This window comes from Urocitellus parryii, chromosome 6, assembly GCF_045843805.1.
Source record: "Urocitellus parryii isolate mUroPar1 chromosome 6, mUroPar1.hap1, whole genome shotgun sequence".
Taxonomy (NCBI): Eukaryota; Metazoa; Chordata; class Mammalia; order Rodentia; family Sciuridae; genus Urocitellus; species Urocitellus parryii.
In genome coordinates this window covers 22,565,124-22,592,204 of record NC_135536.1, presented here as the reverse complement: position 1 = coordinate 22,592,204, position 27,081 = coordinate 22,565,124, and the positions used below count along the sequence as shown (strand labels likewise).

Sequence of the window (27,081 nt, the reverse complement as noted above, 5' to 3'; positions counted from 1 at the left end):
CTTGTTAATTTTCAGGTTTTTTTTTTTATGGTATTTTAGCCAGAATATCATTACTGGGTAAGACTTTAGAAAACCTAAGCAAATCCTCCAACTTATTCCTCCTGAGTTTTTTCTTGGTTTGATCTCATGACAGCATCCACTTCCTGGGCGAAGGAAGTTGTGTTGGAAAGGCTCATGTCCTGTGTAAGTATGTGCACACCCAGTGCTAATGCAGCAGCCCCCCCCCCCCCCCCCCCCCCCCCCCCGGGCCTTTTTCCTGGTATAAATGTTTGGGAGCAGTAAGCATTCAGGCAGTATTGAGGGAGATTGCCACATGTAGCTAAGAGGGCAGAGGTTGTCTTGGTTTCTTTTCAACAGTGGTTTAAGTACTCAAGTGTTTTTCTCGCTTTTCAATTTGCAAAGGTCTTTGGCACTTCAATGGCCAAATTCAATGTCATGCCCTTCTGCCCCTATTTCTGGAACAAGGCTCCTCCTTCTCCCAGAAGGGGTGAAAGCACCTGCCAGATGCATTGGGTTTCCTCTCCCTCCTTTGAGCTGTTTTCTGAGAAAGGATTTCTCCTGCTTGCTTGCAGTAGAGAGAACCAGGCAGGGAGTGGAAAGATCCTACATTAAACGGCCAAGTCACACAATACTATCTAAACACTTGAAGTACATTTGTATTTAGCAGGATTTCGCAAGAGCTGACTCTGAAGGCTTCACCATCTTTCATAATGTGATTTCTACTGGAAAGTCCATCTGCTAATTCAAACATTAATCAAATTAAAATGTGTGTTGGGCATTCTGCCAAACTCTGGACACACACTGCTGAATAGGACAGACTGGTGCCTGTCCTCTTGGGATTTACCAACAGGGAGACCAAGATTAAACAAATATTGTAAATAATGATAAGAAGGGTTATAAAGAAAAAACAGAGGGGTGAATAACAGATGGATCTGATTTACTGCAGGCACAGGCAAGTCTGAACAGAGACCTGGGGGAGGAGAGTGAACCTGGCCAGAGGGCAGATGTGGGGAAAAGAGGCATGGCACGCCTTAGGGCAGGAGCAGTTGGAAGACTCGTACGGTTAACACTGCATAAACCACACCCCCCCCATTAGCTCCATTAATTATTTTTCACTAGTTCAGCTATTTCAGGAAAATGGATGTGGGAGGTCTAGTTCTAAATCTGTAGACAATCTGGGTTGGTAAGTGACATTAGAAACTCCTAAATGTTGAAATCAGGGAAAAAGCCTTGGTCTTGAAAAGCTCCTCCAAGCCACTGTTTAGGAAGTCCTCGAGGATGGGGCTGAAGTCCGATTCACTGTGGCACTCCTGCCTTCCAATTCATAGCACCGGTTACATACAGAGAAGTTATCTCGAAGCAAGTCGAACACTGACATCTCCATGACCAAGTCATGAACTACCAAGGCTGCTGATGCCACAGAGGAAAATGGACTGGTGATGGTGGCAGCCTCATCTCCCAGATTCTTCCTCCTTGTCCTCTGTGGCTGATCGTCCACAGGGAGATGGAGTCTGTTGCTCTCCCATAGGGCACCCTTTGAATCTGAGCTGGTCTGAGTGACAGATTGATGCAGTGGAAATGATATTTGAGATTTCCGAGGCTGGGTTCTCCACCTGGATTTTTTGGGATGCTAGCTTGGAGGCAATCTCACCGGCCTTGAGACAGCTGCACAAAAAGCAGCCAGCCAGTCTGTTCTGGCTACCCCATCCCATCCCAGACACCTCAGTGTGGGAGCTGTTTTGGAAAAACAGGTTTAGGTTCAGGTCACATGGCTCCTCACCCCATGCTAGTCAGGGTGCACCTCTCTTGCTTCAGATGGATTTTTACCTTTAAAATTGCATAGCTGCGCAGAATACCTGCAGACACTGCTTTAGAAGTGCATGGTAAAAGTAGAACAGCCTGCCAGCATGGACAAGTGGACACAAAATGTGCCCCATTTACGTTTCGCTATTGCTCTTTCCCCATGGCATTGTTTGGACCTCCATTAGAAACCTTACCACTCTGTATTAAGGACAATAGAAGAGCCTCATAGGTTAAGAATGAGGGATTTATAGTCAAGATAGTCTTTTATTTAAATTTCAGTTTTATGACTAACACTAGCTGTGTGATCTTGTGCAAGTTGCTTAGCCTCTCTGAACTTGCTTCTTCATTTATTAAGTGGGAATGACATGAACTGTGCTGACATCAAGGAGTAGCTTTCAATTCAATAATGCATGTAAAGCACTTAGTGCCCATCAGATGTTGTGTTTAGTCAGTGGTGAAGATGACCCAGAGGATAAGAGCCTCTTTCAATTTATTCTTTCATTCATGCTCATCTTTAAATTCACTTTACATTTTAGTGCCTTGAACATAGTGTCTAGAGTATAATAAAGGCTGATAAAGGGCAAGGAAAAAACCTTAGGTAATAAATTAAAGATCAACCTTTTTCACATGAAGGGAAACTTGGCCTGTAAATTGTCTGGAGTTAACGATTTTAGGACAGCAAATTTGTTATTTCCACCATAAAGGCCTGTTAAGTCTGGTGTTAGTGAAAAAAGTCAATTCAATTACTTCTAGCACGTAAGACCTTCTGCGACTGGCTAGGGCCTTAATGACCACCCTGTGTACCCAGACTCACACTGCCTCTGAGAACCATATGAAGTGGACAGTTTGCCTAAGCTACCCACGTCACTCAGCCCAGGGCTTTTTTTCCCCTTACGATTCCCTTCTTTACTTTTGTGGGCCATTTAGTGGGGTTAGGAGTGATCACCAGTCTCTTAAGATCAAACGTCACAGGAGCAGCAGCTGGAAATGCAGGACTCCACTGTAGCCTGTGGAGGTTGTATTTGGATCTGTATCTTACGCATCTGTCCCATTTATCACGACTCTTGTCCAGGCATGGTGACACAATTAAAAAGCCCCTAATAATGGTAATAGGCAAAGGAGTTGCAATTACTTTTTCTGCCATTAAAGTTAGGATTTCAAGTCTGTTCTAGGCATTTCCTCTATTTCACTGCTATAAGACAATGTCCTATTCAGAACTTCTTATATTGTGTTTGGTGAGATCTAGTTGATTCTTCTGTGCTTTAGCTAACCTGAGTACACAAAAAATATCAATTTTGTTATGAGACTTTAATTTCTTTTAAGTCTGAAATGAGTGATCAAATACAGATACCAATTATACAAACTTGTCTTTAATGACCCCTTTCTCTGCTTTTGAAAAAATAAAGGTTGCTCTTAACAGTTCTGGTGTGGACAGTTCCACTTATAGCACATACTTGAATCAAAATGGGGCTACTAAGCTAGCTGAGGGTTTAGCTCAACAGTGGAGTGACTACCTAGCATCTGCAAGGCCATGGATTCAATCCCTAGCACTGGAAAAAAAAAAAAAAAACAACAAAGTACTACAGGGAAATACTGTACTGTTCTTACCTCTCTCGGTCCTTCAATAAATTTCCATGTGTGACTTAAGATGTTAAAAGAACATATATGTGTAGGTTGGAAAAATTCAAGTAAATTTTACACTAGTGCATAAAGGGAACAAAACTAGAAAGTTCCCTCCACTCTTCACCATCATGGGTACATGCACACACACAATCAGGATTAGCCTATTTATTTAAGATTTTATTTAGGGGAAAAAAGTTTAATTAATCAAAATTTCCTTAGAAAAGCATACTAATGAATTGTAATGGATTATGCTGTCATATATAATACATTAGAATAAACAATAAATAAGTTGTAAAAAAAAGTTCCTAAAAGAAAAGCATACTAAGGGCAAGGCCATGGGGGAAGAGTGGGGAAACACAGATGGACAAACTCTGAAACTCACAGCTGTGCTTTTCACGTCCTGAAATAAATCTGGTTTCCAAGAAAGGAGGTTTCTGTTCACATTTAAATCTTGAATCATGTAAAACTCAGTGAAATCTTCATTTTCAAAGTCAGAACCCTTACTTAGAGAGATTTACAAGGCACATGAAAAATCATTTCCAATCCTGAGAGGCTAACTTCAACAAAGTTCTAGCGGTAGCAAGAAGATAAAAGGAGACTGGATTGGGCAACAACAAATATTTACATGAATGTTCTGAAAGTCAGCTAAAGTAGGAGGAGCTACTCAATTTACATGAGAAAAAACATGTAGGGCTTTTAGAAATGCAATTGAGTATACAATTAAGAATTAACACTAGCTGAGGTTTAAAAGAATTTAATCCAAAGAAGAATTGAACCTCTAAGGAAAATCAGGCTTAGAATTTTCAGTATCCAATTATAAGCTTGTTCAATCTGATGGCTTTTAGGCAGTGACAGAAGTCACTATAAGTGTGAAAGATTCCTGACACTGTGACACTTTTAAACTGGAGAGTAAACTTCATTTTATTTTCATTTGCTTACTCATGGAAAATATCCAGAAACTAAAAAAATTCCTTCTTCTGCTTTTCATAGTTTCTACTACAGAATTTACCTTTTAAAATTTTACTTTTATATCATTTAAGTATATGTTGTAATTTAGTATAAGCTAATCTCAAAGCTGGTATAGGCAATCTAAATGAGTAGTACAAAGGAAGTTAAAGAGACTATTTCTCATCAAGTTTCTTTCAACGAAGATTGAGCACTGCATTTTTAACAACTCCTCAGAAAAGGGCTAAGTGGTAAGTAGGCATCATACCCAACTGCAGGCTGAACTGCCAAACTGCTGTCGGTACACCTCTCATGTCCAGCATCTCCATCACTTCCATTTTACCCCAGGTCATCTGGGGCAGGCTGGCTGTGCTCCTTGAAGTGAAAATTTGAGATCCAACTTGCCACAATTTGCATTATCCAGACTTTTTATCCAAGGACCTGAATCTTCTAAGCTGGAACATTTTGCCTTGGCCACTTGAGTTGGCTGCTATGAAGGTGAGGGCCAAAATTGTAATCCATTCCTAATCCCTCCCCTCCTTTTTTTTCCGTACTGCTGGGATTTGAGGCCAGGTCCTCATGCATGATGCTGGGCAAACACTCTATTGCCGAGTTACATTCCAGTCCATGACTTGCATTTTGTGTACAAAGCTCACTCCCAGTTTAATATTGCTTCATTTTCCATTTCCTTTTTACTCAGATCTTCTTAGGAGCTGAAAATGAAAGACGGATTAAAAATGCACCCCCCCAGCCCCCACCAAATGTTTTACAGAAGTTTCTAAATTTCTAAAAACTTTCCTTAAAAAGTTGGATCATTCAGGTTAAAAGAGGAGTGGCTGGAATGGTGCTTTGTGGCAGTACACTACAGGGTACAGGAAAACCAGAGGTGGAATCTTTATTTCACAAGTTTCAAGATACAGTATAAAACGAATCTGTACATCTCTCTATTAACAGGGTTTCTGTTTACACAATTATATTACACGTCACCAGTTTTTATACTGCATTTCATTAAATACAAAATAAATTCACACACAAAAAAAGTCTACCATGGTATTCCTTCACAATGCCAGCATGGTCTTTTTAAACTTCCTCTTCTAAATATTTATAGTGGTTACTTGGATCGTATCAACATTTTTTTTTTAAATGAAAGAGAAATAGTGTTATCTTGTAGGTCAATCCAAATTAGTAAAAACAGTACATGTGAGATGGCTCACTGCACATAACCAAGGGATCCTTCTTGTGTACAAAATCAGACTTTTTACTTGTGCAAACAGTCATCTTAAGATACAAATATTGTTATTTGGGGTCATTTTAAATTTTCTTAAAATACCAAGTGGGTGGATACATTTAGCTTCTTTTCAATGAATACTACACATTTAAAAACCAGGTAGTGCCTCAGAAAATATGGCATTCGCTAATTGCATATTTTCACTCATATTTGAGCAATGACTGATGAAAAAGTCTGCATAAAAATAGAAGTTTTCTTTTGCTCCGATTATTTTTTGCATACTCTGTTCCAAATATTGTGTAATATATACTAGTTCACTTTCAAAACAAATACCAGCTGTCACTGGAGCAAAATTAGCCCTGGTCTTCTTGGCAGGTAAATGGGTGATGTACCTGAAGCATCTTGTTTTTGAAATGTGTATGTGAAATGTTAGTCCAAACCTCTGTAGAGGAAGTTTTTGCAGATGTAGTTAGACATTAGTACACATGCTATACACATGAAGAATTGTGGTTTTCATCTACAGGCCAGCATGCATACTTCCAAAACGATGGTTTGAAGAACAAATATGAAGAGCAGAGAAAAGAGGCAAAAATGAATGAAATTCTATATATAAAGTAATCAGGTTTCCTGGAGGCTCCTTAAATAAATCAACCATCAAATCATCACCAGATTACTGGTGGAAGTTTCTAAAGCTTCCCAATGGTACAGAGACAAAACAGTTTAGTGGTAAAAGTCCCAGAAATTTACCTTATATGCAAAAGGGTAACAAATCCTCAAGAACATCAAGATTAATGATTCATAAAGTTAATCTGATTTAAATACTAAATAATGAATTCTGATTTACGTTTTCTGTGCCATTGACTATTAATCAAAACTAAAGTAAGCCTCACCCAGAAAACAGAAAAAACTTCAAACACAAAAAGGAAAAAATTTGGAACCCCCCCCGCCCACCACCAGTGCCACCTTTGCAAAATAAAATAGAATGGATGGTTTCAAGACTTTGAAACCATTGGCTAACCAACAAAGCATATGCACAAGAGAAGCGATGCTAAATAGAGCGCTAATGTCATCACCTTCGAAGGCTGAAAGACAGACTACAAAAGGTATCAGGAGAGGTGGGCTACCGTGGAGAAATGAAGCCACACTCTATCTGGTAAGTCTAAATTCTAACATTAAAACTCCTGAATCCTGGAGTTAGTTTAATGTCACTGACATTAACTAGCTTTCGTTATTGTCACTTTATTCAAATGGATGCCATTTGATTACATAAGTATTGTGCATTATTTTTAGGAGAAAACCAAACCCAATCCCTATTTGCTTAGGTACCATGTCCCATGAACAAAAAGAAAAAGGAAGCAAAGTATTTTGAGACAGCCTTTAAAAGAAGCCATAAGAACTGAGTTATTTTACCATTCAAATTTCTGAAAGCAAGTGGCCCAGGGTAAAACAAGAGATAGAAGCAAACTAAGGAAAGGATATTTGCAGTATTAATAATAAAAAAGGACACAGCAAGGAGTAAACTAACAGGAAGTCTATTATTACATGAAGAATAAGACTTCACTTTCCCATCCAGCCCAAGTGCATGCTGTTTAAGAAATGTTTTCTCCATATACTAATGGAGGGAAGTAAAGACAGATTTAAAAAAAATGTAATCCAAGAAGAAATTAGACGGATAGCGTAAGAAAAATCTGGAAGTTGGTAAGTTATCTTACAGGGTTTTTCAACAACTCTTTTCTTTTGAGCGGGGGTCTTACTATGTTGCCCAGGCTGTTGCTTCAGCCTTCAGAGTAGCTGGGACTACAGGCATGTACCTTCATGCCCAGCTTCTTCAGCTTCTAAATTAAAACAGTGCCTCCTAAAGTTAGAAGTGTGTGGGGCTGCTACATAGATTACACTTATTCTGAAGTGGGCAGAGGGAGCAATGAAGACCTTGACAAAGTGTACCACCTGCACTCGAATTTCTAAGTGCAAGAGACTAAGCGGGTCTCTATATTTATAAGAGCAGCCCAAAGCAACATTACACTTTTGAGGGCAACATTCTGTACCTCTTACAGATACGCTTTTATATGTATGGTCCTCTCTGTGACCACCTCTTCAAATTTGGAAGCAAATATCTGGGAGGAAAGCTTGCTTACCAGGTTTCCCTTAATATTCTAAGCACACAAAAAAGTATATAACTTCACATTTAAATCCTTCATGTTCATTATAGACTAATCAAATCTAATTCTAAATACAATCCCAACTTCAACAACCAAAGCATTATAACTCTACAAGAAACAAACTCTTCAAGTTTTCTGGCAGATGGGGGATTATAGGAAAACAGTCCAAGAGTTAATATATAAAGATTGACATCAGTGGACTGCTCACTTACTAATGTAGGCTCAGAATAGATAATGGATGACAAATTCCACCATTTACCCATAAAACAAAATTCAAATTTGGTTTAATTCTTTCATATGAGAGATTACACGAAGTCCTCATTTTTTTTTTGTTATTTTTGTTTTTCTCCATCTATTTAACTAGGTAACCATGAAGTGTAGTAGCCTTGAATTTCCTAACATTAACAGTAAGAGGGTGGTAAATATGACAGTTAAGCAAATGGTTAACTTTTTACCGTAACATAAAACTGTAAGAAATAAAAGCCACCTGAACATACACAGTAGTCCATACAGGCCTTGGCTTTGTCACTGTGCTTAATCCATCTTCAGTTCTCTGAGTGTAGGGCAGTTACTGTATGCCATATCCTGACAATGCTATTTCATATTTGAAGAATTCAAGATGCTGATATCTTCTTTGAGCGGTAAAAAATGTAAAGTATTTTAAAATAAAACCTGGGAACAAATACTTCAACTTTGGGGAAAGTATGTCTATGATCTTGGTATTGATCCAAATTTCTTTAATGTTGCTTTCCAATTTCTCCCAGCTAGTCCAACCTCTGGCTTCTGGGTCAAGGCTCTGTACACTCAAAACAAGCAAGTGAATTACACTGAGTAGGTGGGGAAAATTCACGTTAGTGCAATAAGTCAGTTCACAGAGTTTTACATATATTCTATTACAAAGGGTTGATGTTCACATAGAACTCTTTAACAAAACCTTTCAGTTTTTGAAGGACAACAGCATGGTGTGAATTATGACAATCACCTATAAGAAACTTCCCAACCTTCCCTTTTAAAATAAAAAATATGAGGCATATGTATACTTGCATGTGGTGTGGTAAAAATTTCTCAGTTACTGTAGTTCCAAAATACTTTGAAGACTTTTTTTTTTAACTTACTTAAAAGGTAAGTTTACTTTCAGACTTTTAAATATATGAGTTTTCCTTTTTACACTGATCAGTTTTTAGTGTCAATGCACAAGACAAAGATGTTTGATATAAGAACTTATGCACATTGAAAGAATGACCTAAAGGATTTGACATAAATAGCTGAACGCAGCAGAAATTACTCTGAGTGTCTCATATGTTTCAGAAAAAAAGAAAATAAAAGTGAAAAGCCACTGAGTTGTTATTCCATATGGCACTGAAACAAACATTCAACTTAGTTAAGTTACTTATCCCTGAAAATAAAGGCATCGGATTCTAAGCAGCTTTAGGAATTCAATGCTTCCTTGTGCCTCTTCCAGGAAGTGGCCACTGATCCCAAGTTCTATATCAAATGTAAGTGTTCTCAGCAAACAAGTTCCTTAGTTTTCACTGGTCAAGGCTGGATGTGGCGGCTGTTACTGTGGTTGCTGCTGCTCTTGTGGCCCCTCCTGCTGGGGTGCAGCTGGTCGTGGCCCTGGAGCTCTGGGCACAGGCATGTCTTGGTGCTGCCTCTGCCTGTAAGCTATAACTGTTCCCAATAGCAATGCAATGATGGTCATGAGGTAAAGATCCCACTCGGGTCCCAAGAGCTGGTCCATATCGAGTTGGGTGAACATGTCACGAATCTTAATGAAAATAATGAAAAAATCATTATCACTCCAATGCCAGGCAAGGAACTGTGAAAATTACACCACAAATTAGAGATATACACTGAATTAAATTAACTGCTTTTTCAATGTGTTTAAAAAGAAAGGTTTTAAAAGCCTTCAACGGATGCTCACAATAATATGTCTCAGGAATTAGGATATTGTAAGAGTTGGCTATGTACAATGTCTAAGAGGACTTTTTTTCTATTGGTAATTTAATGTACCAATTTCCAACTATCTTCCACAGGAAACGTTAAAAGAAACACTGGCACAATAAAGGAACAGGGGGAAACATGAGCATCTTGGTTGTCTGTAACCTCTCTGTGATGCTGGCATCCTGGCTGAAGAGTCGTTCCAGTGACAGCTGAGTTGTTTCCACTACCTTTCATGTATCTGAAGACTACAAGAATTCAATACCTAATAACTGAATAGATAATGCTTTCTGTTAGGCTTTAACTAAAATTCACCCATGAATTTGAACTAACAGTTTTGTTCTTAGTCTATGAGATTTAGTTGTCACATTTGAGAAGTTATTCCTGATATTTTCTGACTACTACTAACCCCCAAACTACTAAATATGGGATCTATTCTTTATTTTAACAACATTACATTTATAAGATCTCCATAATGCATATTTGTAGGTATAGGTGCTAAATTTTTCTGGAAAAAAATTATAAGAAACAACTGAAAAGGGGCTTGAAATAAAGATTTTGTGCTTTTCTGCCCTATTTGACTTTGTCCCTTAACACTGATTACTCTTGTACTTTTTTTTTTTTTTTAAGTTGGGATATCTGGGTGGTAGCATTATGGGATATTTACTTGTCTTTATATTTCTATATTAAAAGCAGCACATATAATATACTGATTAGGGCATACTGCAATATCAAATCCTAGACCATACTTAGGGATGAGAACTGTGGGAGACAAGAGTCTGAATTAGTCCTGAGAGAATTAGTGGGCTTTTCAACTAAAGGAAAAAGATCATTTCAATTGGCAGAGTATATAACATACTCTGGTTCATCAAAGCAATTATAGCAACTGATATTACGCATATTTAAATGACCTGGAGAATAGAATCTAACATGTTAAGTGCTCTGGAGCCCTATGTGTGGAGGACCTCAGCAGAGTGGCAAAAGGGAGAAATCCATTTCTCTTTATTGCTGCTAGAGCAGCATGGACTGCATCTCTATCTGTGTAATGGGGTGGGGAGCCGATCTTAAATCTGAGGCCAAAATGCTATATCAAACTATTTTGAAAGACATTAACAGAAGGTTGAAACATCATTCTTTTAGGGTACTCAATGAACTAAAGTTAAATGGCCTTTGTTTTAAAAAAGGAGTCTCAACATCTTGGGATTCAGAGTTAAATTCTGTAATTTGCTATTAGGAACTATTGGTACTATGAGCAAAATTTAAAACTGACAGAACCCAAAAGCACCTACACGCAAATATCATTAATTAAAGTAGGTAGCTTTGAAGAGAATAGGTAACCCATCTTCTGTTTAGATTCTACTGCTAGCCTGTTTAAATAATTCAAGCTATTTTTAGGGAGAAAAAATTTTGGTGGCATTTTTAACATATGTTTCACTTTTGGAAGAATCTGAGATACAAGAGGTTGTACAGATTCTCAGGTTCTTCTCAACCCTGCACTTTATTTTTTTAAAGGAACTGGTTCAAGTCCTTCCCAGGAAGTCAGCTCATTTAATGTTTACTGAATTTAGTTTAATTACTGTTTCAAACTGCCGTTAAGTCTCTTTTCCCTAAACTGGAAAACACCTATATCAAAGAAAAATGCTTTAACATTAGGAACCCCTGTAAAATGCTACATGAAAACTGTTACTGCTTCATGTCTACATCTGACCCTCATCTGATGAGGTCCCGTGGTACTTTACCTAGGCAGAGCTGGAAATGAGATCCAACATACAATACTCCTCCCTATGCCTCCCAACTTTTTAACAAACCTCCAGGACCAAGAAAGTGATATCATTTATATCTTAATTAAAAGAGACACGAACCACTTACATTTGTTTCCCGTATGTACTGCAAGAAATAGACAACGCCCAATTTACAGAGTGCTAAGAAGACTGGAACTTGGGCATCAGGGCTGGCTTCGGCTGCCATGTCATAAAAGCGTTTTGCAAGGTGAATATCCTATAATACAGGTAACAAACCCAAACTTATTTCTTGTTAAAATAAGTGAAATTGTTTATATTTAGTTTATACATTAGGAAAATTTGTTTTACTTCAACTAAAACAAATTTCCCTTATCTAAAGGAAAAAAAAAAAAAAACCAAAACCCAGCTTTACTGGGTAAAATTTAATTATCTAACTGCATCATATTGAAAAACTTAATTAAAATTTAGAAAACTTTGCTTATTTTCCACCAAAGTAACATCCTATTTGAGAATTTAGATATATAGGAAAAGGGGATAGTGGGAGTTGTGATATGCTGGCTATAGCCATGTATCTGTGTATAATATGTTAACATATATTATATAACATATAATAACAAAATATGTTAACCTGGAGAATTCAAAGGACACCGTCTAGATTTCAAGATGTTTTTTCCTACTTAAAACTTCACTTGGTGTAAGCAACTCTGATTTCATTTCAAATCTCCAGTTCACACTCAAGATTTTCCAAGAGGTACTTGTGTGGGCAATGTTAAAGGTCTATTTTTTTTTTTTTTTTAAAGAAGGTATAAATGACATTCTTTTTTTTTTTTTAAGAGAGAGAGAGAGAGAGAGAGAGAGAGAGAGAGAGAAAGAAAGAGAGAGAGAGAGAATTATTTTTAATATTTATTTTTTAGTTTTCGATGGACACATCTTCATTTTTATGTGGTGCTGAGGATCAAACCCAGCGCCCCGCGCATGCCAGGTGAGCACACTACTGCTTGAGCCACATCCCTAGCCCCTCTTTTTTTTTTTAAGCCACACCTGATTGGCTTGTTTTATTGGAGAAGGCATGGAGTTAACAACGTGAAGATAGCAGGGACCCCAGATTGGGAGGAACATCCTCCTCTCTCCATATATGCACACTGTTAAAGACCTCTGTTTTTTTTTTTTTTTTAATATTTATTTTTTTTAGTTGGACACAATATCTTTATTTTATTTATTTTTATGTGGTGCTGAGGATCGAACCCTGGGCCCCACACATGCTAGTCGAGTGCTCTACTGCTAAGCCACAACCCCAGCCCCAAGACCTCTATTTTTTAAGTTCCTGAACTGACATATGGGCTGTCTCTGATCAAGTACATGCTTGGGAATTGGCCTGTGTGTATGGCAACCTCTCTCCACTTTGCAAAGAAAGGCACACCCTTCTCCTACCTCACCTCTTTCTCATGTGCTCTGCCCAGTGGCATAAAAACTTCAGGGTCACCACATAAAGAGAAATCCTGAAATACTGGTTTTAGAGAAGGCTCCTACATGGACTAATTATGAACCCATTGCAGGGCATCTTGTTTTAGACATATTTCTGTGAAGGGTAAAACAAATCAATATTAATTTTGACCCAGGATGCAGTGTTGAGAATTTAGATATATAGGAAAAGGGGATAGTGGGAGTTGTGATATTTTGCACTTCAAAAAAATCTAACCTTTTCCATGCCCTGACTATTGTCAAAAACTACCAAACTCTTAGGAAAGAATTTCATGAGATGGAGAAAAAAAAGGCTATATATGAAAAATAATTCCCCTCTCATATATTTAAATATAAGCATTTACCTTTAGCTGTTCCTTATTCTTGTCCTGGGGTGTGTCATTAGTTAAAAAGAACACTACCTTCAAATAACAGTAACACTATGGTTAGTGCCTCTGATTTTTTAAAAAAAATATAGTAATTAGCCAGGCGCAGTGGTGCACGCTTGTAATCCTAGTGGCTCAGAGGGCTGAGGCAGGAGGATCATAAGTTCAAAGCCAGCCTCAGTAAAAGTGAAGCACTAAGCAACTCAGTGAGACCCTGTCTCTAAATAAAATACAAAAATAGGGTTGTGATGTGGCTCAGTGATCGAGTACCCTTGAATTCAATCCCTGGTATCCCCCCAAAAACAACAAAAAAAATGAACTCAGGGGTAGGGGTGTAACTCTGAGGCAAAGCTCATGCTTAGCTTGCATGAAGCCCTAGAGTGGATCTCCAAAACCCAAACAAAACGTGAAAATTTTTTTTAGACTGCTGTATTTTTCAAGATAACAGATCAAATGTTATGTAATAACATAGACTCTGAGGATGACTCAATTTTTAAAATCACATCTTAACTAATTTTTTTCTAGCTGTAGCTAACTCATTATTTAATACTTAACATTTTCCTAGCTATACTACTTGCTGGACTGATTAACACTTAGCAATATGGATATTTCTTTCATTTTAAAAAAAGATAAAAAATAGGAAAACATAATTTTGATTACAAAAAGTAATGGAATTATTATGAGTTTTGTATAGGCTAGTTATTATCAAAATCTGAACCTAAGTTCCCTTCCCTCACTCTCACTGAAAGGATATATATTCCTTTTTTTTTTACATTTATTTTATTTATTTGTTTATTTATTTTTATGTGGTGTTATAGATCAACTCAGTGCCTCACAGGTGCCAGGCAAGCACTCTACCACTGAGCTACAGCCCCAAACAAGAATATATATTCTTTATTCATAAGAATTTATAATATTAGCTATATATCATATTAGAAATTAAACTGAGAAGAGTATGTTAATTTTCCTGTTTTATAATCTATTATAAAAACAGATTATTGCTAAATATATCCCACAAAAGCATGATTTATATGTGATCATTAAACACATAGCAAACTTTATTTGAATTAAAAAAATTAAGTCTGTTTTTCTGATAAAAACCAAGTATGACTAGGTTGACTGTTAACAAGGCAGAGAGGCTTCTCTGATGTGTTGCATGGAACAGATCTTCTGGAAACAAAGCACTGAGTCTGCACTCCAGAGTTCTGATAATACTACATTTAAATGTTTAATAGTAATAAAATTGTAATATTAAGATAACTTAGCAAAATGAAATTAACAACTTTCCCTCAATCCTTAAAGATATTAGGTCAACAAAATACCCCTATGTGACAGAGTAAGGGTATAATAAAATCATTTTATAAATACTGGCAAAGCTTTTTCAGTACTCTTTTAAAAAACCAAGAAAATGAATGCCTCCAGGGATCAGGAAACACATTCTTTTTTGCCAGTCTCTGGTTTCTAATTCTTTCTTTTCAACATTAATGAAGGGGGTTCCTAATCAAAGTTGTCATGGATAGAGCAAAAAAATAATTTTTAATCAGAGATCACTCTGATTTTTGGTATACCACTTGAAAGCAGTTTAAAGAATTAAGTGACTCTGTTGTAATAAAACGGTTCCCATTCCTACAGACTTATTTATGTGAACAAGGTAAATATTAAGATAACTTTAAAACATTTACATTTAGAAAAATAAAAAGAATTAGTGCTAGTCTCAATTATATGTAAACTGATTTTAAAAACACTCAAAAGAGTAAAATTTTATAATTATTTTATTTATTTGATTAATAACAGATTAATAACTAGTCAACTGTGACTAGTAACATCTTACAAATTTTCTTAACCCAGATCATACAAAATAAAATTAAAAATAAATTTATATACTATTTCAGATATGTATGACAAGGTGACCAGTTAAAGACCAAATCACTAAAAATATAACATTAGTATGTAATTCTATATATGAAAGCAAGGGCTAAAAATATACATTTAGGGAGATAAGAAAAATATAATTTGTAATTAAAGAACTCGCTTGTATATTTTTTAAAAAAAATCAACACTGGGATCACTGGGTATCTATTTTGAAATTTAGAGTCTACTGGATATTCAAGAATTTATTTTATTTCAAGAGTATTTATTTTAATATTTAAAATGGCTGTAATTTATACCCTTTTGAAACTTAAGAAAAATTTAAAAGCAAACTTAAAAACGTATAAGAAGTATAGTTTTTCAAAGTCCTTTTGAGAGGATATAGACAAAAATGCTAATACCATAGTTCTAGAGAGTGTTAGATTTCACGAGAAAGGTGTAAGAAGCAGCAGTAATTTTATCAGTAGGAAAAGTTTTAATTCATTTCAAAATAATTTAGAAATAACAGAATTTGATTAAAGAGAGTTTTTTGTGAAGGAGTAATAACCCAGGCAGCACTGATTGTGAGTCATGAATCTACCTTTACTTTAATATTCTAAATATAACAGTATAGGTCTTAATATGTGTTTGCTGGAAGATGAGAGTGTCAAAGGCAGTCTTTGAAATATTAGAAATCGGTCTCATAACTTACTAGCCTAAAATCTGATGGAATTTCACAGAAAGCCTAGTGTCCAACAAATACAGGTGTTTCCCCTTATCATAATTACATTACTCAAAGATGTTTTGAAGCCACTCACCTGTTTAATGCCTAGTCCTTTCTCATGCATATATCCCAGATTAAACATAGCTTGTGCACTGTGTTGCTGCTCAGAAGCTAGACGATAATGAATAAATGCAGTCTCATAATCTACATCCGTGCCAAATCCATAGAAATGGTAGTCTCCAAGCTTAATTCTAGCCACGGTATATCCTTAAACAAAAGTTAAATGTAAAACTGCCAGTAAATAAAAGTATGTTTAAGACAGATCAATTTATTTCTCCTTCATTAACATGCTTATATAAGACAAAGAATTTTAATTTGTAGTATACAAACTGTGGAAAAAAGCCTTTAGTCAAGCTATCAAGTCAGTAAAAATTTAAGCTAGAAGTGCAGCTTTTCTGTACAATGTTTTGTAATAGGGAGAGGTGAAACAAGTTGGCTAGTATTCTATTTCACTAACACTCCTCTTAAATCTTCATGCCCTATTTTATCCTGTCATTTAAATTTTAAAAATGGTTTAGCATGACCATTGTTTAGGCCTGGAGAAGAAACAGGCAGATAATTTTGAGCAGATTTATGTATGAGAAACAAATATTCAAAAGAAAAAGAGTGGGGAAAAGTTAGTCTCTATGAGTTTCAGGATGATATTCTATTATGAATTTTATTCAAATCTCATTTTATACAATAAACTAGCCTAAAATTAGAAACCAAAAGTGAACCACAGCAGGATGGAAATGTCCAATACAGAGACTTTACAATTCCACTTACAAATCCTGGCACTAGAACTACGATTGAGAATAAATACTGATCCTGATGCAAATAAGTGAAGCCACAGTTAGTATCTCTGCTTAATTTTAAGGTGATGAATGAGCTGATTTAATGTTCATGGGAGATGAAAATCAATAGAGAAGTCACTGGGTGAAATGTATGCCCTAGAATTTATCACTTACCTTGAGAGGCAGCCCTGTTCCAATGTAGTAAAGCTCTGGGATAAGTTTCATTCTCACCAACAATGGTTGCCTCTCCTACAGAACAAGAAGTGAAATACGAATCAGGCATTTAAGAAAAGGCACTAGACGTTCATGCTTCATTTGCATCTAGGGTGAATACACAGAGCATGGTAAGTGTTATGGGCCAGGCTATATGGGCAATGACCAAACAGACTCCATTTTATCCTGAGAGTCCATATCATGTAAGAAATGCTTCTCCCATGGGAAAGCCCCGCCTCTGTACCCATTAAGAGTTACCTAGCATAACATACTTGGCAACATAAAGTAACAATTCTTATACAATGTAAAATTGTTCTCTCTGGTTTCCATTTTTCTTGGGCAATGTACCAGAGATTGATTGTCAGAGATTGTGATTGTCTAGACATTAGTAACCATTCTCTAACTCGTACTGAACTAGGGTCATTTTGACTCACTTCCCTTTTGCTTGCTTGCTGCTATGCCAACCTGGAAAGTCTCATGGGAAATATCAATGTACCCATTGCATTGTCTCACTAACTGCCTAATTCAGCTTCTGTACCTGCTTGCTTGCACCTACGTAAACCTGGATGTGGTTTTTGCAGTTTTGCCTTTAAATATCCTAAAATGCTCAGGCTCAGGGCTGTTCCTTACACAGACAGTATTAGGTCCTGTGGGGGTCAGTCCCTGGCCGGCTGGCTAAATAAAGACTCTTCAATTTGAACAAAACTGGGAATTGGTGTGTTTTCTGAGCAACCTCCCCACAACAATACGTACTAGATTAAATAAGTATTGGAATAAACGCACTGAGTTCAAATAAGCCAGTGAATTCTGGATGTCAAAACTTCCTGAAACATGTTCTATTTATAATACGGATAATGAGACTAATTACTGAGCCAGTTCTGGGGATCTAATGTTGGGAAAATCCAGTGTTTTATTACTTGCTTTATTTTAAGAAGATATTGAATGCATTTAGGCCTGAGGCAGGAGTAAAATTAACCTTACTCTGATCAAGAATGAAGGCTGCATTGCTTTGTGCCACTTCATAGCCTTGTTCGGCCAGCAGGAGGTACTGGACCACTGCAGCATTGTAGTCACCATCTTTATAGCTGTTATAGGCAATCATAAGCCTCTCAGACCAACGGCCTCGTTCACATACATTCTTAAACAACTAGAAGAGGAAAGAAGAAAAATAACATGCCAAAAAATAACTCTGTACCCTGACTACAACTGATTGTTAAATTTGCTCTTTGAATCTCTAGTAGCTCACCTTCATCTACCCTTAAGAGAAAAACAGGCTTATAAAAATAAGAACATTATATACCATTACTCTGAACAGGTGATGTTCTAATGATTTACATATACTATGGATATTAACATATTTATTCCTCCTAAGAGGTTGATGAAGGGCCATCCTATGAGGTAAGTCCTTTTAGAAGCCCTCTTTTACAAGTGAAGACACTAAAGCACAGAAAGATTTAGAAACTTTGCTAAGCATTTATCAATGTCACTTTGAAGTTTCATAGCATTTCAGAGCGCTGAAGAGGAAAATTTCCAATTAAGAGATATTAGCATTCCCCTTTGGAGTATTTATTCAACAATACTTTTTTTTTTCTGATGCTATCAGATGCTATTTGAGGTGAGAGATACCACACACTAACATCTGCTCTTACAAACACTGATGTTAATAAGAACAGACAAACTAAATAGGTACAATAGTTACACATGGATCCCCAGGGTCTTCCCTCAGTATATCAATGCTAATAGGCTGAGTCTTTTTGTACTGTAGAAAAACAATCATGCAAGGGAAACAAGAACTAAAATGGTAGGCCTTCCTATTGGGCCAATAATTTCCTCCATACAAATTGTTAGAAAATCCCTTACCTCCACTGCAGTGTGACATGATCGCATTACACCTGTGCCGCTGGCATGCATCTGTGCTAGGTTATAGAAAGCCAGGATGTGGCCTCCTTGAGAAGCTAAATTAAAGTATTTCAAGGCCTGTTTATAATCCCTCTTGACTCCAATGCCATCTGTAAGAAAAAAAAAATCACATGACTCTTAAATAAGATTTAGTTAAAGTGTCAGAGAAGCCTTCCCTATGAAGAATAAACTCTAATGAAAGTCCTATGTTCAGGAAGATCATGGGTTCAAAGCCAGCCTTAGCAACTTAGTGAGAACTAAGCAACTCAGCAAGAAGGGGAAGGGGCTGGGGATGTGGCTCAGTGGCTAAGCACCCCTGGGTTCAACCAAAAAAAAGGGTCATATGTTAATATATATTAATCTACATTAACCAGAATAACATATTTGCTAAATATAAATATTTATTATATTATTAATATACCTTATTATTATATTTATAAATATTTATATTTTCTAAATATAAATATGTGAACCTGGCTAATATAGATTAATATTCATTAAAATAATTTTACAATGAAAAATAAAATGCACAAATAATTGAATTGGGAGAACATTAATTAGCCAGAATTGTGTAGTTCCCATTTCCATATCATACTGCCATCTAGTGAAAAATAGGTTAGTTTAGATCTTGGTGTATTCATGATAAATTTCAATGTTACGACTTACTATAGTACATAGAACCAAGTTGCAGTTGCCCATCCACCCAGCCTTGTTCAGCAGCTTTCTGGAAATACTTCAGTGCCAGATCATAATTCTGCAGAAAAAGATGTCAAATTATAAAAAGCTCAAAAGGCTGATACACTCAGAATATAGGTGATTCATTCACTGTAAGGAATGAGCAAATAAAAAAACCTAACTTTGAAGAGTCATTAAAAGGAAGACCTTCTAATTTTTTTTTTTTAATAATACATAGATACTTCAAGTCACAGAGTTGGATTAAGATTTAGGACTGTAAAAAATAGAGTTTTTGTGAAACATTTGTATATTTGCTCTCAGAAAGCATGAATACTAGAAGAATGCCAGACCAGGAAGTAAGAAATAATCACTCTTGATACAGGAGGTTGCTTTCCTGGCTCCTCTGTGGCATGAAACCAATAAAGCAGCTTCTCTGCAAGGTGGGTAAACCAAAAACAAACAAACAAAAAAAGCAGGGGGTGGAGGGACTTCACTGGAAAACTGGATGTTCAAAGCAGATCTGGGACTCAGGAGGTTGGATATAATAAAATAAGACAGAAATCTCCAGAAGCAGAGCTGCTGCAATGGTCGGGCCAAAAGCACCAGCCAGGGTGGTCCCTCTGTGAGCAAAGTGGAGGGATAAGAGAATTAAAGAAACCTACATTTTTGGGAGGTCTGAGGCACGTCTGGGTACAGAGCATTTAAAGATCAAGGACACTGCTCCACAGGTATGTTGCACAATATCTTTGTGTGGTAAAGAAGCCACCTTCTCTCCAGACAGTGTGTGGAGGATAAAGGAAGGAAGCATTTTGCAGCTGAGGCATGGGGGCCAGTAGCTAAGAAAGCCAATACCTGGCAAACCTGAGTTTGGCTCAAAATACAGGCCCAGTAAACACACTGCACATCATAAAGTGTGCTTCAGTGAACAGGAGAACATCAAATGTGGAAAGAGGTTTACACAGGGGACAACTGATTGTGGCAACCCACGCACCTCTACCCCTACCCCTCCATTCTGCTGCTTGTAGAACAGGCTGGGAGAATAGACTCATCTATTTGGCCGGAAACTCGGAAAGGTGGGTGCAGGATATACAGTTTGAAAATGTGAGGTTCGCACACTCCCACCACATGAGTGGAACCCAGGGGAGATTCCTTGGGGTATAGTCTTCAGTGTGGAGAAGCACGTACTGGGCGTTGGAGGTGTGCTGATTTAAAAATCTCCAGACCAACTGGCACTCTGCAAAGAGCCTTAAGTCCATGTAAACCTAAACCCTGCCTCCAGGAATTCTACTTATGGGATTACCCCTCTCACTCCAGCAATCCAGATGGTGGAGCATGGCGGTCCAGATGACCCTACCTAAAACTGCTGAGAAGAGAAGCTGAGAATCTTTTCAATTCCAGTGGAAAGAATTCTTTTAACTTTTCATCAAGATTTTTTTTTTCTTTCATCTGTTTGTGACATTTATAGTACATGGACATTTATACATATTCGGATTTTCTTCTCATTTCTAGCATTTGTGAAGCCAGTTGTTTTCCATGGATTAGTTCTTTGAGAACTAGGATGTTTGATTAGTGTATTTAAGTTTTGTATTCTTTTACTTTTATTTTTAAAAATATTTTTACTTTATATATTTTCTTACCTATTTCCCTTGATTCTCTCTTTTCTTCTACTAACAGCCAATCTCTATTGTTCTCTTTCACTTGTCCTTTATTTTTCACTTCTATCTTCTCTCTTCCTCCCTAATAATCATCACATTCTATATCACTTCTGTTCTCTTGTCCACCATTTGAAACTGTAAACCATTTTGCCAACTTGCTGTTTTTATTGTAGGTAATAACTGATCATATCATTTCTGTTTATTGTGATAATTAACATTATAGATGTCATATTAGGAATTATTTGGTTTAATTTTGTATATTGTTTGCATTGGTTGTTATTATTATTTGTCTCCCCCTAAACATTGAGGTACTGGAAAATTTTAGGTACACTGTAAGTCCACAGGGTAGAAACCTGACTGCCTTAGATCCACACTGTTAGATGGGTAGACACATGAACAACATGAAAAAGCAAGGGAACAAACTGCCTCAAACAAACCAAGATATTCCAATAATAGAATCCATAGACTCTACAGTGGAAGAAATGACAGAGCACGAGTTTAGAATGTACATAATTAAACTGATTTGTCAAGTAAAGGACAGTATAAGGAGTGAAATCAGAGGGAAAACATAGGAAGTCAAAGATCACTTCAATAAAGAGAGATTCTGAAAAAAAAAAGGAAAAACAAAAAAAAATCAAGTAGAATCCTCAAAAGGGAGAAATCAATAAAGTAAATTAATGATTCAATTGAGCAGGGTGCGGTGGCATATGCCTGTAATCCCAGTGGCTCAGGAGGCTGAGACAGGAGGATTGTGAGTTCAAAGCAGCAAGGCACTAAGTAACTCAGTGAGACACTGGCTCTAAATAAAATATAAAATAGGGCTGGGAATGTGGCTCAGTGGTAGAATGCCCGAGTTCAATTCCCAGTAACAACAACAAAAAAAAATTCAGTTGAATATCTCACCAACAGACAAGAGTTTCAGGCAATGAAGACAAAATATACAATCTTGAAAACAAATTTGATGAAAAATGCCTAGGTAGTAATATGGCAGCGAGCGCGGAGAGATCAAATCTCTGACCTCTTCAGCTGTGCGGGCATAGGGAGTCGTAAACTGTCTAAATGCTATTTGCTCAGGATCACTAGGCAATGCAGAGCTGACGTGGATCTGGGGCGAACAGTCTGGGCCTCTCAGAACACACACCGAGCTGGGATCGGCTGCATTCAAGCTCTCGTGCGCCTGCTTCTCACAGCCAAACCACTGTGACTCAGCACTAACGATCCTGCCGAAACAACTTGTCGGCCCTTCTGATCCTACGGTGGTTAATGCCAACCGAGCCTGCATAGGCAGTGGCCACAGGATTGAAACGGGGCTTGGGAGAGACAGACAGGACCCACCCGTTGCATTGGTCACCCGGCAAAGGGAACTAACTGTCACTATTTGCATGGGATACCACCATGGCAGAGAACTGACATCACCAAAACGCGGCGGAGGAGATAAATTCATTGAAACCAGCAGCAACAGGTGTGTAATCCCCTAGCCTTCCCTCTCCACACAGCGGGGAAACCTTAAGGGCCCCTCCCAGATCTCCCGTGAGCTCGATAGCCAGACCAAGGGTATCAGGAGTGGAGAGGGACTCGCGGCACGGAACTCCTGGCTACCGCTCCCACCAGTGCTGACAACTGGGGTCCCTTGCACCAGCTACTGGGGGCGTGGCTACCGGAGGGCAAGCAAATTCGCTGGGGGTTCTCAGCCCCAAGCTCTACAAACTTAGGGTCTGAGGGAGGCAAACAGGAAGAGTGTGCCCAGGCGTTCATGAAAACAGAGCTCCCAGGACCAGCAGACCTGGCGTGTAGCCAGTATTGTGGTGAGCGTCACCGGTGAGTGGGGCCTGGCTTGAGGGAAAGTGGGGAAGCGACTAGACACAAGAGAAGACCCTAGGCACTCAGGATTGGAGACCCGCCCAGTCTGGGAGGAAGAGCTGCTGCACAGTGATTGGTTCCCACCTATTGAGAGGAGAAGCTTGACCCAGTGGGCACAGCTCCACCTACTGGAAGAGAAGTTAATCAAACTCTAAGACTGCATTTATTAATTTTTTGTTGTTTTTTTTAATTTGGGGTTTTTTGTTTTTATTTTCATTTTTTGTCGTTTTTTAAATTTTTTTTTAAAATTTTTATATTTTATTTTTTTTAATTTAAATTTTAATTTTTATTATTATTTTTTCAAAAAAATTTTTTTTCTTTTCTATCCTTTTTTCTTTTGTCTTTTCAATTCTCTTATTCCCCCTTCCTTGAATTCTACCGGCTTACTCTCATTCTCTTTAGTGACTTCTTCCCTTCCCTTCCAATACCCTTCCTCCCAAGCATCAAATAAATTTATAGGAGTAAACAGTAACTCAGCAGTCAAACAGAACAAGAAGTAACATGAGCAGCATGAAAAAGCAAGGAAGAAAAGGAGTACAAACAATGCAGGACAGCCTAAATATTCAGGAGGACCTAGAGCCATCAGAAAAATGGTCATATAAGGAACTAAAGGAATACCTTGGACAGATGGAATGGAACCTTAAAGAGGATACAAGACAGCAAATTCAAACAGTGAAAGAATACATTGAAACTGAATTACATAAACAGATAAAAGAAGAAGTTAAGCATCTTTATCAGGAGATAGAGATTATAAAAAAAATCAAACAATAATTCTAGAAATGAAAGAAATTATAAACCAAATTAAAAACTCAAATGAGAGTATCACTAACAGAGTGGAGCAAGTAGAAGCCAGAATGTCAGATAATGAAGACAAAATATATCATCTTGAAAAGAGTCTAGCCAACTCAGAAAGGCTGGTTAAAAATCACGAGAAAAACATCCAAGAGATATGGGATAACATAAAAAAACCCAAATTTAAGAGTCATCGGGATAGAGGAAGGCACAGAGATTCAAACCAAGGGAATGAGTAACCTGCTGAATGAAATAATTACAGAAAACTTTCCAGAAATAAAAAAGGAAACGAATATACAAATTGTAGATGCATACAGGACACCGAGCACCCAAAATCACAGTAGACCAATGCCAAGACACATTGTTATGAAGATATCCAATACACAAAACAAAGAGAAAATATTAAAAGCTACAAGAGAAAGGAGGCAGATTACATTCAGGGGTAAACCAATAAGGTTAACAACGTATTTTTCATCACAGACGCTAAAAGCAAGAAGATCCTGGAACAACATATTTCAAACACTGAAAGACAATGGATGCCAACCAAGAATTCTGTATCCAGCAAAATTAAGCTTCAGGTATGACAACGAAATAAAAGTCTTTCATGATGAACAAAAGCAAAAAGAATTTGCAGCCAGAAAACCAGCACTGCAAAGCATCTTGAGCAAAATACTACACAAGGAAGAAATGAAAAACAATAACCAAAACCATCAGTGGGAAGTGCCTCGGTAAAGACAGAGGAAGAGGGGAAAGCTAATCATGGAGAAACAAACTAAATTAGAAAAAAAAAAAAAGATAAATAATCAAACATGGTTGGAAGTACAAACCATATATCAATAGTAACTCTAAAAATTAATGGCTTAAACTCTCCAATAAAGCGACATAGGCTGGTAACATGGATTAAAAAAACAAATCCAACAATATGCTGTCTCCAGGAGACACATCTGATTGGAAAAGACATACAGAGGCTGAAGGTGAAAGGTTGGGAAAAAATATACCACGCACACGGTCCTCGTAAGCAAGCAGGGGTGGGCATCCTCATATCGAATAAAATCGACTTCAAGACTAAGTTAATCAAAAGGGATAAAGAAGGAAATTATATACTGTTAAAAGGAAACATTCACCAACAACACATAACAATTATCAATATTTATGCACCAAATAATGGTGCTGCGACGTTCATAAAACAAATTCTCCTCAAGTTCAAGAATCAAATAGACCACAACACAATAATTACGGGTGACTTCAACACACCTCTCTCACCATTGGACAGATCCTCCAAACAAAAGTTGAATAAAGAAACTATTGACCTCAATATCACAATCAATAACCTAGACTTAACTGACATATATAGAATATATCAACCATCATCAAGTGGATATACTTTTTTCTCAGCAGCACATGGTTCCTTCTCAAAAATAGACCATATATTATGCCTTACGGCAACCCTCAGTAAATATAAAGGGGTGGAGATAATACCATGCATTTTATCTGATCATAATGAAATGAAACTGGAAATCAATGATAAAAGAAGGAAGGAAAAATCCTACATCACATAGAAAATGAACAATATGTTACTGAATGATCAATGGGTTACAGAAGACATAAAGGAGGAAATCAAAAAATTCTTAGAGATAAATGAAAATACAGACACAACATATCGGAATCTATGGGACACAATGAAAGCAGTTTTAAGAGGGAAATTCATCACCTGGAGGTCATTCCTCAAAAAAAGGAAAAACCAAGAAATAAATGAGCTCACACTTCATCTCAAAGCCCTAGAAAAGGAAGAGCAAAACAACAGCAAATGTATCAGAAGGCAAGAAATAATTAAAATCAGAGCAGAAATCAATGAAAATGAAACAAAAGAAACTATTGAAAAAATTAACAAAACTAAAGGTTGGTTCTTCGAAAAAATAAACAAGATTGACAGACCCTTAGCCATGCTAACAAAGAGAAGAAGAGAGAGAACTCAAATTACTAACATATGGGATGAAAAAGGCAATATCACAACAGATGCTACAGAAATACAGAAGACAATTAGAAATTATTTTGAAAACCTATATTCCAATAAAATAGAAGATAGTGAAGACATCGATAAATTTCTTAAGTCATATGATTTGCCGAGACTGAGTCAGGAGAATACACACAATTTGAACAGACCAATATCAATCGATGAAATAGAAGAAGCAATCAAAAGACTACCAACCAAGAAAAGCCCAGGACCGGATGGGTATACAGCGGAGTTCTACAAAACCTTTAATGAAGAATTAATACCAATACTTTTCAAGTTATTTCAGGAAATAGAAAAAGAGGGAGCTCTTCCAAATTCATTCTATGAGGCCAACATCACCCTGATTCCGAAACCAGACAAAGACACCTCAAAGAAAGAAAACTACAGACCAATATCTCTGATGAACCTAGATGCAAAAATCCTCAATAAAATTCTGGCGAATTGGATACAAAGGCACATCAAAAAAATTTTGCACCATGATCAAGTGGGATTCATCCCTGGAATGCAAGGATGGCTCAATATACGGAAATCAATAAATGTTATTCACCACATCAATAGACTCAAAGATAAGAACCATATGATCATCTTGATAAATGCAGAAAAAGCATTAGACAAAGTACAGCATCCGTTTATGTTCAAAACATTAGAAAAACTAGGGATAACAGGAACTTACCTCGACATTGTAAAAGCTACCTATGCTAAGCCTCAGGCTAGCATCATTCTGAATGGAGAAAAACTGAAGGCATTCCCTCTAAAATCTGGAACAAGACAGGGGTGCCCTCTATCACCACTTCTATTCAATATAGTTCTCGAAACACTGGCCAGAGCAATTAGACAGACGAAAGAAATTAAAGGCATAAAAATAGGAAAAGAAGAACTTAAATTATCACTATTTTCGGATGACATGATTCTATACCTAGAAGACCCAAAAGAGTCTACAAAAAAACTACTAGAACTAATAAATGAATTCAGCAAAGTGGCAGGATATAAAATCAACACGCATAAATCAAAGGCATTTCTGTATATCAGCGACAAATCTTCTGAAACGGAAATGAGGAAAAACACTCCATTCACAATATCCTCAAAAAAAAAAAAAAAAAACTTGGGAATCAACCTAACAAAAGACGTGAAAGATTTATACAATGAAAACTAGAGAACCTTAAAGAGAGAAGTAGAAGAAGATCTTAGAAGACGGAAAAATATACCCTGTTTATGGATAGGCAGAATAACATCATCAAAATGGCGATATTACCAAAAGTTCTCTATAGGTTTAATGCAAT

At 37.0% G+C, this 27,081-nt stretch overlaps 1 protein-coding gene across 1 annotated transcript in view; it reads right to left on the bottom strand.

Moving 5' to 3' along the window:
• Positions 1-5,241: 5,241 nt before the first annotated feature.
• Sel1l (SEL1L adaptor subunit of SYVN1 ubiquitin ligase) overlaps positions 5,242-27,081 on the bottom strand; it is a 63,485-nt gene continuing 41,645 nt past the window's right edge. The window contains exons 15-21 of the mRNA XM_026400619.2: positions 19,472-19,559; positions 18,767-18,915; positions 17,888-18,053; positions 16,868-16,942; positions 15,955-16,127; positions 11,569-11,697; positions 5,242-9,526 (exon numbers count right to left, since the gene is read on the bottom strand). Coding sequence (XP_026256404.1) covers positions 9,317-9,526; positions 11,569-11,697; positions 15,955-16,127; positions 16,868-16,942; positions 17,888-18,053; positions 18,767-18,915; positions 19,472-19,559 — 990 coding nt within the window. The 3' untranslated portion in view covers positions 5,242-9,316. The remainder of the gene's footprint in view (positions 9,527-11,568; positions 11,698-15,954; positions 16,128-16,867; positions 16,943-17,887; positions 18,054-18,766; positions 18,916-19,471; positions 19,560-27,081) is intronic.